The sequence below is a fragment of the Amblyraja radiata genome, chromosome 11, assembly GCF_010909765.2.
Source record: "Amblyraja radiata isolate CabotCenter1 chromosome 11, sAmbRad1.1.pri, whole genome shotgun sequence".
Lineage (NCBI taxonomy): Eukaryota > Metazoa > Chordata > Chondrichthyes > Rajiformes > Rajidae > Amblyraja > Amblyraja radiata.
This window is the reverse complement of record NC_045966.1, coordinates 18,222,595-18,236,881: the sequence shown is the minus strand read 5'-3', so window position 1 is coordinate 18,236,881 and position 14,287 is coordinate 18,222,595. Positions and strand designations below refer to the sequence as shown.

Sequence of the window (14,287 nt, the reverse complement as noted above, 5' to 3'; positions counted from 1 at the left end):
ATTAAAAGACATTAAAAGCACTAAGAACAGGAGCAATGCCTCAGCCAGTGTCGAAAGCCAAAGAATAAAAATGTGTTTTTAGGGAGGATTTGAAGATGGACAGTGAGGGGGCCTGTCTGATGTGCAGCGGCAAGGTGTTCCAGAGTGCCGGAGCAGCAACAGAAAAGGCTCTATCCCCTCTGAGCTTCCGCCTAGACCTTGGTACCTCAAGGAGCAGCTGATCAGCTGACCTGAGGCACCGGGCAGGAGCATATTAGTGGAGCAGCTCAGAGAGGTAAGGCGGGGCGAGCCCATTCAACGATTTAAAAACAAATAAAAGAATTTTGAAATGAACTCGAAAGTGCACTGGGAGCCAGTGAAGGGAGGCCAAAATTGGCGTAATGTGCTCCCTCTTTCGAGTTCCGGTCAAAAGGCGAGCGGCAGCATTTTGAACAAGCTGGAGACGAGCCAATGAAGCTCGTGCGACTCCAGAGTAAAGTGCGTTACAGTAATCCAGCCTAGATGTAATAAAGGCATGGATTACTGTTTCAAAATGCTGCCGCTCGAGAATGGGCTTCACCTTTGCCAGCTTCCTTAGGTGAAAGAAGCTGGACTTAACCACCGCGCCTATTTGTTTATCTAGTTTAAAATCACCGTCCATCCTAAAACCCAGGTTCAAGACGGTTGGCTTTACAGACAATGCCAGTGGACCCAAGTCAACAAAGGGAGGTTCACGGCAGCCATTGGGGCCAAACAAAATCACCTCTGTCTTCTCTTCATTAAGTCCCAGAAAGTTTAAGGCCATCCAGGACTTAATGTCCTCAAGACAAGACAGAAGTGATTTTAGAGAATAGTCGTCTTCTTTCCTGAGTGGCATATATAACTGGCTATCATCTGCATAAAAATGAAAGGAGATGCCATGCCTTCTTAAAATTGAGCCTCGAGGAAGTAGGTATAAAGAGAAGATCAGGGGCCCTAAAATTGAGCCCTGTGGAACCCCATATACCAAGGGAGTGGAGGAGGATTCAAAGCCAGCAAAGCTTACACGCATGGTTCTGTCTGCCAGATAGGACCTGAACCATCCCAGGGCACTGCCACAAATGCCCACTTGGTGCTGTAATCGGGAAATTAAAATTCCATGGTCCACTGTATCGAAGGCGGCAGATAGGTCCAGCAAGACAAGAACCACATAATTACTAGAGTCGTTTGCCAGGAGGATGTCGTTGAAGACCCTTAGCAGAGCCGACTCTGTGCTATGCATAGCCTTGAATCTAGACTGGAAAACCTCCCGAATATTGTGCTCATCCAGGAAGAGTTTCAGCTGAGCATAAACTACTTTCTCCGTGATCTTAGAGATAAAAGGCAACTTGGAGATCGGCCTAAAATTGGCCAGATCAGTTTGATCCAGGCCTGGTTTCTTAAGTAGTGGTTGCACTACAGCATGTTTAAAATTTATGGGGACAACCCCAGAACACAAGCTACTGTTTATGATGGCGAGAACCGACTGCCCTATACTCGGGAAAACCTCTTTAAAAAGAAGAGGAGGGACAGCATCACAAGGGGAACCCGACGGCTTAATATGCCTAACCACATCCTCTAGACCCGACAATGGCCTATCCCTTAATCTTAAACTGTGGCCCCTGGTTCTGGACTTCCCCAACATCGGGAACATGTTTCCTGCCTCTAACTTGTCCAATCCCTTAATAATTTTATATGTTTCAATAAGATCCCCTCTCATACTTCTAAATTCCAGTGTATACAAGCCCAGTCGCTCCATTATTTCAACATACGACAGACCGGCCATCCCGGGAATTAACCTCGTGAACCTTCGCTGCATTCCCTCAATAGGAAGAATGTCCTTCCTCAAATTTGGAGACCAAAACTACACATAATACTCCAGGGGTATTGATGACATCCCAATGACATGACATGACATCCTATCTACTGTACTTAGTACCCTTATCAATGAAGTGTGGCAAATGCCTTCCTCATTATCCTATCAACCTGTGTCGCCACTTTATTGTATTCCTTTCAATACCAGCACTACTGACGGTGAATCAGTTTGACACTTAACACAGAGTGTGGTGGATATCTGGACCAAGCTGCATAAAAGGTAGTTGTGGCAGGTATATTACAAGATTTAAAATACACTTGGACAGGTACATGGATAGGAATGGTTCAGAGGAATATGGGCTAAATGTGGGACAATCTGATTAGTTTAGATGGGAATCTTCGACAGCATTGAAATGTTGGGCTGAAGGGCTTGTTTCTGTGCCATGTGACTGTATGATTATTAAGCATTGTTAAACAATATTAACCATTTGAAACTTCATAAATTCAAACATTTGCCTCAGTTGTCCAGGATAATTTATTGTATAAGCGTGATAATGAAAAGTGTCATTGAATCATTAATGCAATCCTGTGCATTACAATGGAAAGGTCTATGAACTCATACTTTATGTTGAAGGGAGGTTGTCACTGACAACATAATTCTCACTACTTACAGCTTCCTTTTGCCTCTGCTGCTCTTGGCTAAGGCAATGGTAAGTTGCAGAAAACTACATTTGACCACACATTAATCAGCCAGTGGTTCTACTGGAAATAAAGATAATATTACTGCTGGATGATTCCTTGAATAAATTGTCAAAGTCATTTGGCAGAATGCCTCATCACCAGACCTATCAAACAAGTGCCAAGACCTTGCTTGGCTGGTGGTGAGAAGGGCCCTAGCCGAGTGACCCTCACACACAACTAGAGACTCAATGTTACTGCAAGTAGTTGCATTGCAAATGAGACCATCGTCCATCTCCTTCCAGAGTACATGTTTGTCAAGAAGGTCTGTAAAGGGAAGTAGTGGTCTTGGTCAAGGTTCATCCTGAGCATTGTGTAACAATGGACTTTGCTCATATTCAGACAAACATTGACTTCTTGAGAGATGACCAACTTGGTGAAAGACACAATTTAAACTGTTCAATACTTGCTCTTCTTCCAGTGCAATGACTTACAGGTATCTGCAAATGAATGCCATAACATGGGATGTTTCAAGTGTGAGGTGCTGAGAGGCACTGAAGCTTAGTGCTGCTACCAATAAAGTTCCATGGGGAGAGGTCACCTCATGCTGCTGTACTCTGAGAGGGTGCTGTACCCTGTATAATAACCTCTGAACTTTAAATTTGGACCATAGTGATACAGCGTGGAAGCAGGCCCTTCGGCCCACCAAGTCCGTGAAAACCAACGGTCACCCCGTGCACTAGCACTATCCTACACACTAAAGGGAATTTACAATTTTGCCAAAGCAAATTAACCTACAAATCTGCATGTCTTTGGAGTGTGGGAGGAAACCGGAGCACCAGGAAAAAAACCCACACAGTCACAGCTGGAATGTACAAACACCGTACACACAGCACCCATTGTCAGGAGAGACATAGAAACATAGAAAATAGGTGCAGGAGTAGGCCATTCGGCCCTTCGAGCCTGCACCGCCATTCAATATGATCATGGCTGATCATCCAACTCAGTATCCTGTACCTGCTTTCTCTCCATACCCCCTGATCCCTTTAGCCACAAGGGCCACATCTAACTCCCTCTTAAATATAGCCAATGAACTGACCTCAACTACATTCTGTGGCAGAGAATTCCAGAGATTCACCACTCTCTGTGTAAAAAATGTTTTTCTCGTCTCAGTCCTAAAAGACTTCCCCCTTATCCTTACAGTGCCAGAGACCTTGGCAATAACTGTACCACTGCGACGCGGTGGCTCGCCAAACCACTGATGGAATGTTTGGGGGTGAAAAATTGTTGCAATGTTGGTATAATGTAAACATTGTAAAGACATATAATCATGTGCTGAGCACAGTTAATGGTGACAGATGGATGTGCCATATGGTGCAAATGGAATTTTTATGGTCAATGTATATTTTAGGGGGAGGAAAAATCCATTGTTGAAAAAATTCCCACTGTGTGCACTGGTAATAGCCCACACTGCCCTCTAAAGGATGGTACCATGCTCTGGATTTTCAGATCTACCACTGGAGTGTTCTAATGCATGTACAAAAGTTTTGTGCCATTTATAACAATCAGAGAGTTTGATGAATTGAATTGCATGGCAATATTACTGGTCTGTCTAAAAATGATAAATAGTCTTTGTAAATAATTCAAAAAGTAATTTTACAAAATGGCTATTTGCCATAGCACTTATTTCCTTTCCAATAAAATACTTTATGCTATGACCTGCCATAGGAGAATACAGGTAAAAGTCTAATGTGCACAATTTACTCGATTATTAAAACATGTATCTGGGCTCTGATATTTGATTAGAAGCCAAAGGGTTATTATGAAGAACAGATGTATGCACTTTCAGTGCAGACAATAAAAATGATTGTGCCAATTTCATTCCTTTCATTTTAATATTTCAAAAATAAGCAATTTGAAAATGGTATTACTACCTTTGAAAATTAATCCTGACAAATGGAGCTTTCAAGAATATATTTCTGTAGGGTTTGGCCTCGTGAACCTGTTGACAGTGTGTGAAGTAGAAATAAAAGTTGGTGATGTTAAAATGATTTTGAGGGGTTATCACCTTGCTCTTCTATATAAACTCATAAAGTATCGATCTTCTAAGATTACAAGTGGTGAAAAGGATAATTCAGTAAACTGTTTCAACAGAAACATCAATAATTTGATTTACACCCATTTATCATGCAAATCATAATATGTATTTGGTACTGCTGTAAACAACAGGTCAAACATACTGACTAAGCATTTTAACTATGCATATCATAATCTCTATTTCAGAGTTCTAAAGCTGTACATTAAAAAGGGGAACACAGATCCATCTTTCATCACCTTTGTCCTTCCCTGGAGCTTTTTTAGCTGCCTTTGGCCAAGACCTCGTTCCCCTAACATTTTACTAAGATAACAGAATGTCTCTAAAGACGGCTGAAATTGAATCACCTGCAATTTGATTTGAATAAATGACTCAACATTTCAAAATTTACCAACTAAAGAATGTTGCTCTAGTAAAAGCAAAGGTTAGATCTGATAGACAGGCCCTCAGGGGTCCTGAGAATGATTTATAAATTCAACCGAATTGTTACACCACAATCCACTACGCAGAAAGAGAAAGGGAAACAGAGAGAAAGCTACATAAGGCACATCAATTCAATCGTTAATGTCAGGGGAAGCCTTCTTCTCAGACACAAGTTGTGAGACAGTGGCAAATGCAACACCAACCTTGTATTCCCCCAGTGAGTTGGAATGAGAATCCAGGTAATAGATGCATGTTTCCAGTGCAAGTCCATTCCTACTTCCATTTTACCACAGATCAGGTTGAAGTTGCATAAGTTCATAAGTTCTAGGAGCAGAATTAGGCCATTCGGCCCATCAAGTCTACCACCATCTAATCATGGCTGATCTGTTTTTCCCTCAAACCCCTTTCTCCTGCCTTCTCCCCTTAACCCCTGACACATTTACTAATCAAGTTGCATGGTAATATGATAATGTAGATGGAAGTATCTGGATACCAATTATTGGAGTTTGGTACCAGAGGCTGAGACAACTGCAGGCTGCTCAAAACAAAATAAACTCCAGGCTTTATTTAGGAAAGCTCTGCCCCTGGAGGAACTAAGATCTACCTTCAAATATGAAGAGAGGTGATCTCCACCATGTGCTATTTTCCCTTTATGTTTTATTATATTTTAACCAGTACTACAATACCAAGCATCAAGAAGGAAGAACGACATTGCTAGATTATATAAATTCCCATGTAGCTAACAATAATGTTACCAAGATACAACACAAACAACTGTTGTAGAAAGAGAATGCAGTGTCATCACCCTTCCTAGTCTGAACTCAGATGGGATCAGATAAATTTGTGCAAAAAGCTCAAAGAATCCCACGTTTTTTGACGCACGCACAATCCCACGCACAATGACAATAAAGATTGAATCTGAATCTGAATCTTCATCAATTCATTAGTGTCGAGGAAACAAGTGGATGCAGCACTTCACAAACTGATCAATAGTTCACACAGACTTGTCCCTGCCAATGGCTTGTTCGCAAAACACACACAGACAATTTAAAAAAAAACTAGATGTAGCCAAAAGAACCAAAACTAACTTCCACTTAAATGAAAAATTCATAAGAAAACTATTTTAAGCAATTCTCCCTCAGCAGAGTATTCAAACACAAATCGAAACCAAGCCACAGGCGGCATAAGGGCAGATGACGAAAACTTCGGCAAATAAGTAGATTTTAAAATAGGACAGGGGTGGAGTTGCAGACAATCAGGGAAGGAATCACAGAGCTTAAAGTATTGATAGCTGAAGGCATGAATGGGAACATGGAGAGGAATGTAGTTCTACTCTGGAACAAAATTCCCCTGAGTGTTGGGTTTGCAGGAGGTTTGCCAGGGGTGGGGAAGGAATTGATCAGTTTGAAAGTGGGAATGAGCATTTTAAATCTGAAGTGATGGTGGGCCACGTACTATGAAGTCCAGTGAGTCCAGGAGTTATGAGTGATGGAGGTTAGGCTTGGCTGTGGACACCAGGGGTGTGTGTGTGTGTGTGTGTGTGTGTGGGGTGGGGGGGGGGGGGGGGGGGGGGGGGGAGGGGGGTGGGCGGAAGGAAAGAGAAAGCTGGAAGAGAGAACATTATCGGGAACGATGACGGACACACCACACATCTCTGTCCTCCAGTTCCTGCGGACTTCCACCGCTGGAAGAATAGGATTTTGATGTGTGTGCTTTATCATCATTCCTTACAATGCTAGGTAAGACAGTGATCGCAACTTCTACTGAAGTGTGGATGGCCGTTGGCTCGCTAGAAGCTCATCCGCCCTTTGACAGATCTTGTATTTGGTCCCGCTGGTGGTCACAGCCCCCTCCTCACCTGGCAAACCAGGTGCGGGAGATGGTTTAGTCGCCGACTATCTGACCATGGAGCAGGTAGCACGGGATTACATGGGATTACATGGTACCCGTGGCGGGGGGGAACTCCCCCCGACCTGACCTCCCCCGACCTGAAGCCAAAGTAAGGAATATAGGTGGAAGGGGAGGGAGAGGGAAGTAATGGGTCCTTCCACGTATCTCTGGAATTAATGGTGCAGATAATTGAAACACTCAATGATCCTACAGCAACATTGGAGGGTGAATGTGGGATCCTGCAGGAGCATGTTGCTGAACAATGGAGGAGAGATCATTGATGGAGGAAGGAGTAGTAAAGTGCAGAAGCAAAGAGTCACAGAGGATATTATACACAGCAATGATTTTCATAATTGTGTCAGGAGTGGAAACTTTAGTGAAGAGATAAAGGTGAGCACAGATTTGAGTGATGAAGATGTGTTGAAAGAGCATGGACATTCATCTGGGGCCTGTTCCAGTAGAAACAGCCAAGCTTTATTTAGTCAAGGGAATCAAAGGCAGTGGTGTAGGAGTGTAAAGATATATATAAATGGCTTCAGTAGTAATGCAATGCTTCAGTATTTAGACAACCCAACAGGATCCAGACCATCTTAACCCTTCATCAACAAAAATTGTCAAATGATTTGTTAAAAGATTCACAGAAATCAATAGCCTATTCAAAATCATACACATGATCACAAAAGCTGTGATATTATTAAACAGCTGATGCCTACGCACTCACTTCCCTCTTTGCTTCTCAGAATTCATCAAGCCTCTCATTTCTAGTTATTCAATGCTCTGTTTAAAAAGCCATTGACACCATAAAAACATCTGTATTGTGAGTAGACTTAACATGAAAATTATGACAATTAGCACAAATTTTGCTTACACGCTAAAGAATTTAGTGAAAATATTTTCAGCTCCATTTGTTGTAAATGTTGACAAAACTATAGGATGTGTAGACACTCACCAACTTGCACACTGACAGTAGTTTTTGAAATGTCCTTGCCTAATGAATTCTCAGCCTCACATGCATATTCCCCAGCATCTTCCACCTTCAGTTTGTTTATCTGAAGCCTTGAGTTTTTTCTGCAGAAAAGTAAAAGAATAATTTAGTATCTTGTACGGTGCCAGAAACAAAATCAAAGCAGAAGAGACAAAGGGATAGAAATTTGTCCTCAGCTGCATGTGTGAACTGCAGTATAACTGCATATTGTACTCTGTTGAAATTCTGCTCCATTAACACCCATTCAGCTTAGACATGAATTATTTTTACTTTAATTTTTTTAGTTTTGTTTAGAGATACAGCACGGAAACAGGCTATTCAGGCCGCCGTGCCCGCACCGACCAGTGATCCCTGCACACTAACACAATCCAACACACACTAGGGACAATTTTACTATTACCATATATGCAGCCAATTAGCCTACAAACCTGAACATCTTTGGCAAGTGCGAGGGAACCGAAGCATCTGGAGAAAACCCACTTAGGTCACGGGGAGAACGTGTAAACTCCATACAGACGTAGTCAGGATCGAACGCAAGTCTCCAGCGCTGTAAGGCAGCAACTCTACCACTGCGCCACCGTGCTTTCCCCTCTTAACATTATCTTAACATTTGTTTTTAGGTATTTCAGGTTCTATGTTATACCAACTTGTATCTTTATTTTACTTTTGTAAAATCATTTAAAAAATGTTAAATAAATAGCTTTTTACTTCCTGGTTTGTTGGTGGTGGGGATTCTACCATCTGGCCAGTGGCTCAATCTGTTTAATGGTATCACTGATGTGATTACCAGAAATCCCTTAGAATTGGCAACTGTTTGCAAATCATGCCAGTAAAGTGGCAATCCACATCAAGGCTGCTTAAACTACTGCAGGTAGATTTCTTTGTGGTCAGCAGCAAATTACATTTTTTTTGGTACCACTGAATTTTTTTTTAGTTGCTATGTTACTGTAGTTGAGAAACAAGGAACTGCAGGTGCTGGTTTACTAATAAAGGCACAAAGTGCTGGAATAACAGCAGGTTGCTGCATTACTCCAGCATTTTGTAATGTTACTGGAGTTCTTGGGATTGACCACACTAGATCCTGCCTTTTCCTTGGATCGCAAGAGGATTAAGGGTGATTTTATAAGGGGAATAGATAGGACAGGGGAATAGATAGGGCAGATGTGCAGATTATTTTACTTAGAGGAGGGGAATCAAAAACTGGTGGACATAGGTTTAAGGTGAGAGGGCAAAGTTTTAATAGAAACCTGGCAGGCAACGTATTCACACAGAGAGTGGTGGGTATATGGAACGAGCAGGAAGTAGTTGAGGCAAGTAATATAACAATATTTAAAAGGCATTTGGACATATACACAGAAAGGAACAGTTTAGAGGGATATGGGCCAAAAGTGGGCAGGTGACACTGGTGTAGATGATGCATCTTGGTCAGCATAGGCACATAGAACCAAAGGACAAAAAGTGGGCAGGTGGAACTATTGTAGATGGTGCAGCTTGATCAGCATAAGCAAGTTGGGCTGAAGGGCCTGTTTCTGTGCTATATGACTCTATGACAGTCTTCAGCCAGCAGTACTTTCAAGAATAAATATGTTTCATTTATTTGGATGTCTTTGAATTACTTACTTTACATTGATATCTTCCAATAAGATCATATTTTAGGCTTCACCATGGTTGGAAAAAAAATCTGAAATATTGCTTTACAGTTTTGTCCTAAGGTGTTGCCTTTAAGATGAGATGATAAAGTGAGGCTAAAATCCCATCCACATAATGTGCTCTTTGTACAATTGTTTCAAGACTTTGCTATTCCCTCGTTGTTGAAATGACTCTTTTGTTCAGCATCCCAGTCAGTGCTCAGTACCTCTTTGATGTCCCCCGGACTATCCTTGATCGGACTTTGCTGGCTTTACCTTGCACTAAATGTTATATCCTTATCATGTATCTACACACTGTAAATGGATTGCTTGTAATCATACGTTGTCTTTCAAAAAGCGTTTCACTGTTCCTCGATACACGTGACAACAAACTAAACTGAACTGAGGACTTCAAACCAGCACGAGTCAGAGTCAGCAAAAACAAATTCACTCATGATTTACACAGGTTTGGTGACCATGGTGAAAGTTGTACCACTTGGTGACCATGGTGAAAGTTGTACCACTGCAACATGAGAGTTATGCCCCCTGTCCCTTGGTGTAGCCTTTGTAGGCAGTTTCCATGCTGTTTGATTTTATAAAATACGAGGCATCTGATTTTAATTACCTTCATCAGTTCCATCAGTCCACATTAATTTGTAGTCTAAGGTTGCCTTCTCCCTATCAAGCAAATTAATGCGGACTGACGGAATTGATGAAGGTAATTAAAATCAGATGCCTCGTATTTTATAAAGTCAAACAGCATGGAAACTGCTTACAAAGGCTACACCAACCGTCAAGCACCATTTACACTAATCCCATTTTCATTACTTGCATTGTTTCAGCAAGGTGAGCAATTCAAGGCCATCACTGAATTTGTCTTAAACGTGATAAGACCTTTCTACAGCAGAAACAGATATTGAGGGTTCAGGTCTGTGAGTGGGGTAATTGCCTGATGAGAGGGGGCGAGGGCAAAGTTGAAGATTGGGGACGGGGTGGGGAAGGGGGAAAAGGTGATGGGCCAAGTAACAGGTTTTAGGGAAGGGGTGAAGGGAAAGTGTTGAGATAATAAGAGTGAAGTGAGTTAAATAATTTACTTTTTCAAGAGAGTGTTAGAGTTAGCTCTTAGGGCAAAAGGAATCAAGGGATATGGGGAAAAGGCAGGAATGGTATACTGATTTAGATGATCAGCCAAGATCATATTGAATGGCTCGCTGGCTCGAAGGGCCGAATGCACCTATTTTTCTATGATTTTTTAATGTTTCTAATTTACTTGATCTACTTGAGTTGGTTTCTCGGCACCGGACTAGAACCTCTAAATGTCCTATGGACACAGACGCTGACTTCATAAGGTCACAAGAGCAGAATTATGCCATTCAGCTTATCGAGTCTACTCCGCCATTTAATCATGGCAGACCTATCTTTCCCTCTCAACCCCATTCTCCTGCCTTCTCCCTGCAACCTTTGACACCCTCACAAATTAAGAACCTGTCAGTCTCTACTTTAAAAATACCCAATGACTTGGCCTCTACAGCCATTTGTGGCAATGAATTCCACAGATTCAGCACCCTCTGGTGAAAATTAAACCCTCCTCATCTCCTTTCTAAATGTACTTCACTGTCTCTGAGATAGCTTACTTCTCAGTATGAGTATCCTTGTCCATTCCTATATAAGCCATTCAAATGCTACTGAAAACCAGGGAGGGAGTAGCCTGACATTGCCTCCTTAGATACCACTGCAAATGTCCTCGTTCCTCTTTGCATTACCTATCAAATGTACAGAAGACAGCCAAACAATTCAAATAAGGTCATTACATTTAAATTTTGGATTAAAATTTGGGTTGGATAGCACACAAAATCAGGGTATGCAGTCCAATTTCTAGACGTGGTGAAGAAAGATAGTCAATCTGTTAGCTAGTCAAATATTATCACCTCCAGATTTAGCAGTAAGCATTAATGGCAATCAGGAAAAAGCCAGCTGGTAGTTCACTTGGGCTCCAGAGTAATAGATCAACCTGCTTTGTTTATAACTTAAAAGCCTATGTGTAGTCAATTGAAAGTGCATTTGCTAAACTGATTGCTTATGCAATCCTCCTTCAGCTGTTTATGTTGCATGAAGGGCTCTGGTTAACTACATGTAACTTCAGTAGAAACCCCTTCCCTGTCACCTATTTATACTAAATGAAAATTTACAGCTGAATTTGACCTTGCTTTCTGAGGCAAAACAATGATCATAAACCAGCGACATAATGCTGTGCTGAATTGCATTTGTGCAGAAGCAGCCATCACATGTGAGGTCTCTTTGTCATTATTTGAATAGGATTTGCTGTGCAACTTCTAAGCAGTCATGCTCCAATATAATCGCAAACACAACAATACACTCCCCCAAGTGATCCCAAATACTCCCCCCAATCCCTGCAGCAAATCAATTATCCCTCATGCAATGGCTGGTCCTAATCCTCAAGGCGCTAATTACTCCCTGACTGAGACTATTCCCATCTGTTGCTACCTAGATTATCCTCTCCGTAACTTCTTCCATGACATACACAATTAATGTGGTCAAAACTGGTAAGAGCTCAGCTGCAACCCACAAACACTATTCAACGTACAATGGAATTTGAGACCGTGCCCCTGCAAATGATACTTGTTTGCCCACCACACTGTTTAACATCTTTCCAGGTGTGGAAGACTTTCCTGTCTGTTACACTCTGATAGATGCCAGATTTCTCTAAGTGAGACTGTGGAAATCTTGCCCCAGGTTCATGGCCTTGAATGCAAGAAAGACATAAAAAACCTTCAAAGTCACCAGAGCTTCAGAAGAGGGACTGGCGATGTTGATTTAAATCCATGCGGGCCATCGATCACCCATTTATACTACTTCCATGTTAAACCACTTTCTCATCCACTCCCTACTCACTAGGGGCAATTTTACAGAGGCCACAAACCTGTAAATCGTTTAGACGTGGGACAATACTGGAGCAGCCGGAGGAAACTCACACAGTCATGGAGAGAACACACAAACTCCACACAGACAGGACCTGAAATCTGGATCAAACCCATGTCTCTGGCGCTGTGAGGCAGCAGCTCTACTAACGGTGCCACTGTGCCACCCTTGCTTTTCTGCACTTCTGTAGCAGATAACTTTTCAGATGCACAATTTTGACTCATAGAGAGATCATCGAATGGAATTTCCAAACTATAGTGAAACTATTTTGAAATAGTTGCTATCACACATTACTGCAGAAAAAATCGACTTTCAATCTCACAGCTCTGATGTTACAGTGCAAAGAAGCTATATTTCTAGCTGAGTTTTCTTACATCTATCAGAATGAAACAATTCAATCATATAACCGATATTATATGGCCTGGAGTCAATCACAATCTTATGCCCCTGCAATACTTAGGAAACCTGAACAGAAACCTCTGGAGACTTTGCGCCCCACCCAAGGTTTCCGTGCGGTTCCCGGAGGTTTTTGTCAGTCTCCCTACCTGCTTCCACTACCTGCAACCTCCGGCAACCACCTGTAACCTCCGGGAACCGCACGGAAACCTTGGGTGGGGCGCAAAGTCTACAGAGGTTTCCGTTCAGGTTTCCTAAGTGGGACAGGGGCATTAGTTATTCTAATGTATCATGTTATGATTCCATATTCTATAGTCCATTGGTAAGTTTCTCTTATATAATAGCTTATTCTATCTACTTCATATATAATGCTGCTTTAACTAAGGCCTTAAAACAGCATTACATATGAAGTATGAATTAATGGAAGAATTACCTGATATAAAGCAAAAATATATTTTTTGTTAACTTACTTCCCAGTTTTTATCCTTATTGCTTTGCTTTTTTTAATCTCCGCTCCATCTTTGAACCACTTATACGTGGGCTGGGAATTCCCCACTGCCTCACATTTCAGAGAAAGTTTTTGTCCTTCAAGAATAGTTTGGTTCTTCAGTTTCTTCAACTTTGGTGGACCATCTGCGAAGACACAAATTAACCCTGGAGTCAGTGCACTGGAAGAGCCAATCTAACAACTGGTGTTCAATTGAAATACAAACATAATAAAAGTGTCCAGAAATACTTTGGCATTTGGGGGTGGGAGCTTCTATTGAAGAGGTGTCTTAATTTTAGTAAAACTCCTCATTAACCCAGGAATTAAGTCGATATCCTGCAAGTCCTCCATCATAGTAATTGCAATATGTAAAATAAAACACTGAAAATACTTAGCAGGTCAGGCAGCATCTGTGGAAAGACAAACAAAATTATGTTTCAGGTGAAAGACTCTTTGTGACAATTGGAAAGGTGAGGAAATATGTTCGTTTTTTTCCAGAGAGAGAGGGGACAGAGGATTAACCCAAAGGATTAATTTCAGAGGACATTTTGTTGATGGGTTCATTGGGACTGCTAGAGAGAAATATATAAACAAAAACTATGAAATGAGAGCAGTTAGAGAGTGAGAACACAACCAATGGAATGTAAAAGTTGCAAATTACAGGGATGTAGGACATGCTCAATGGGAAGGGAAAACAATCCAATATCACATACAACCTACAAGAAAAAATGTCTAATTCTGATGGAAACAGAAATATCTTCCATCTAGGCACATCGCAAGCCTTCTGGACTCAAGATTCAATAACCTTTGCCAGCTGCAACAAAATTCCACAACCAAACACATCACCCTCTTCCCTTCCATTTCTGTCTTTCGAAGGACAGTTCCCTAGGTGACTTCTAGTTTGTTCTTTTGTAAACTCCCTTCAACCACTGGAGAAACCAAACCCAGACTGG

General features: G+C 41.6%; 1 protein-coding gene across 4 annotated transcripts in view; it reads right to left on the bottom strand.

Annotated features, from left to right (window-relative positions):
• Window positions 1-14,287, bottom strand: part of nrg2 (neuregulin 2) — a 118,168-nt gene that overhangs the window by 82,901 nt on the left and 20,980 nt on the right. For all 4 annotated transcript variants that reach the window (XM_033029443.1, XM_033029446.1, XM_033029444.1 and 1 more), the window contains exons 2-3: window positions 13,318-13,480; window positions 7,848-7,966 (exon numbers count right to left, since the gene is read on the bottom strand). In XM_033029443.1, coding sequence (XP_032885334.1) covers window positions 7,848-7,966; window positions 13,318-13,480 — 282 coding nt within the window. The remainder of the gene's footprint in view (window positions 1-7,847; window positions 7,967-13,317; window positions 13,481-14,287) is intronic.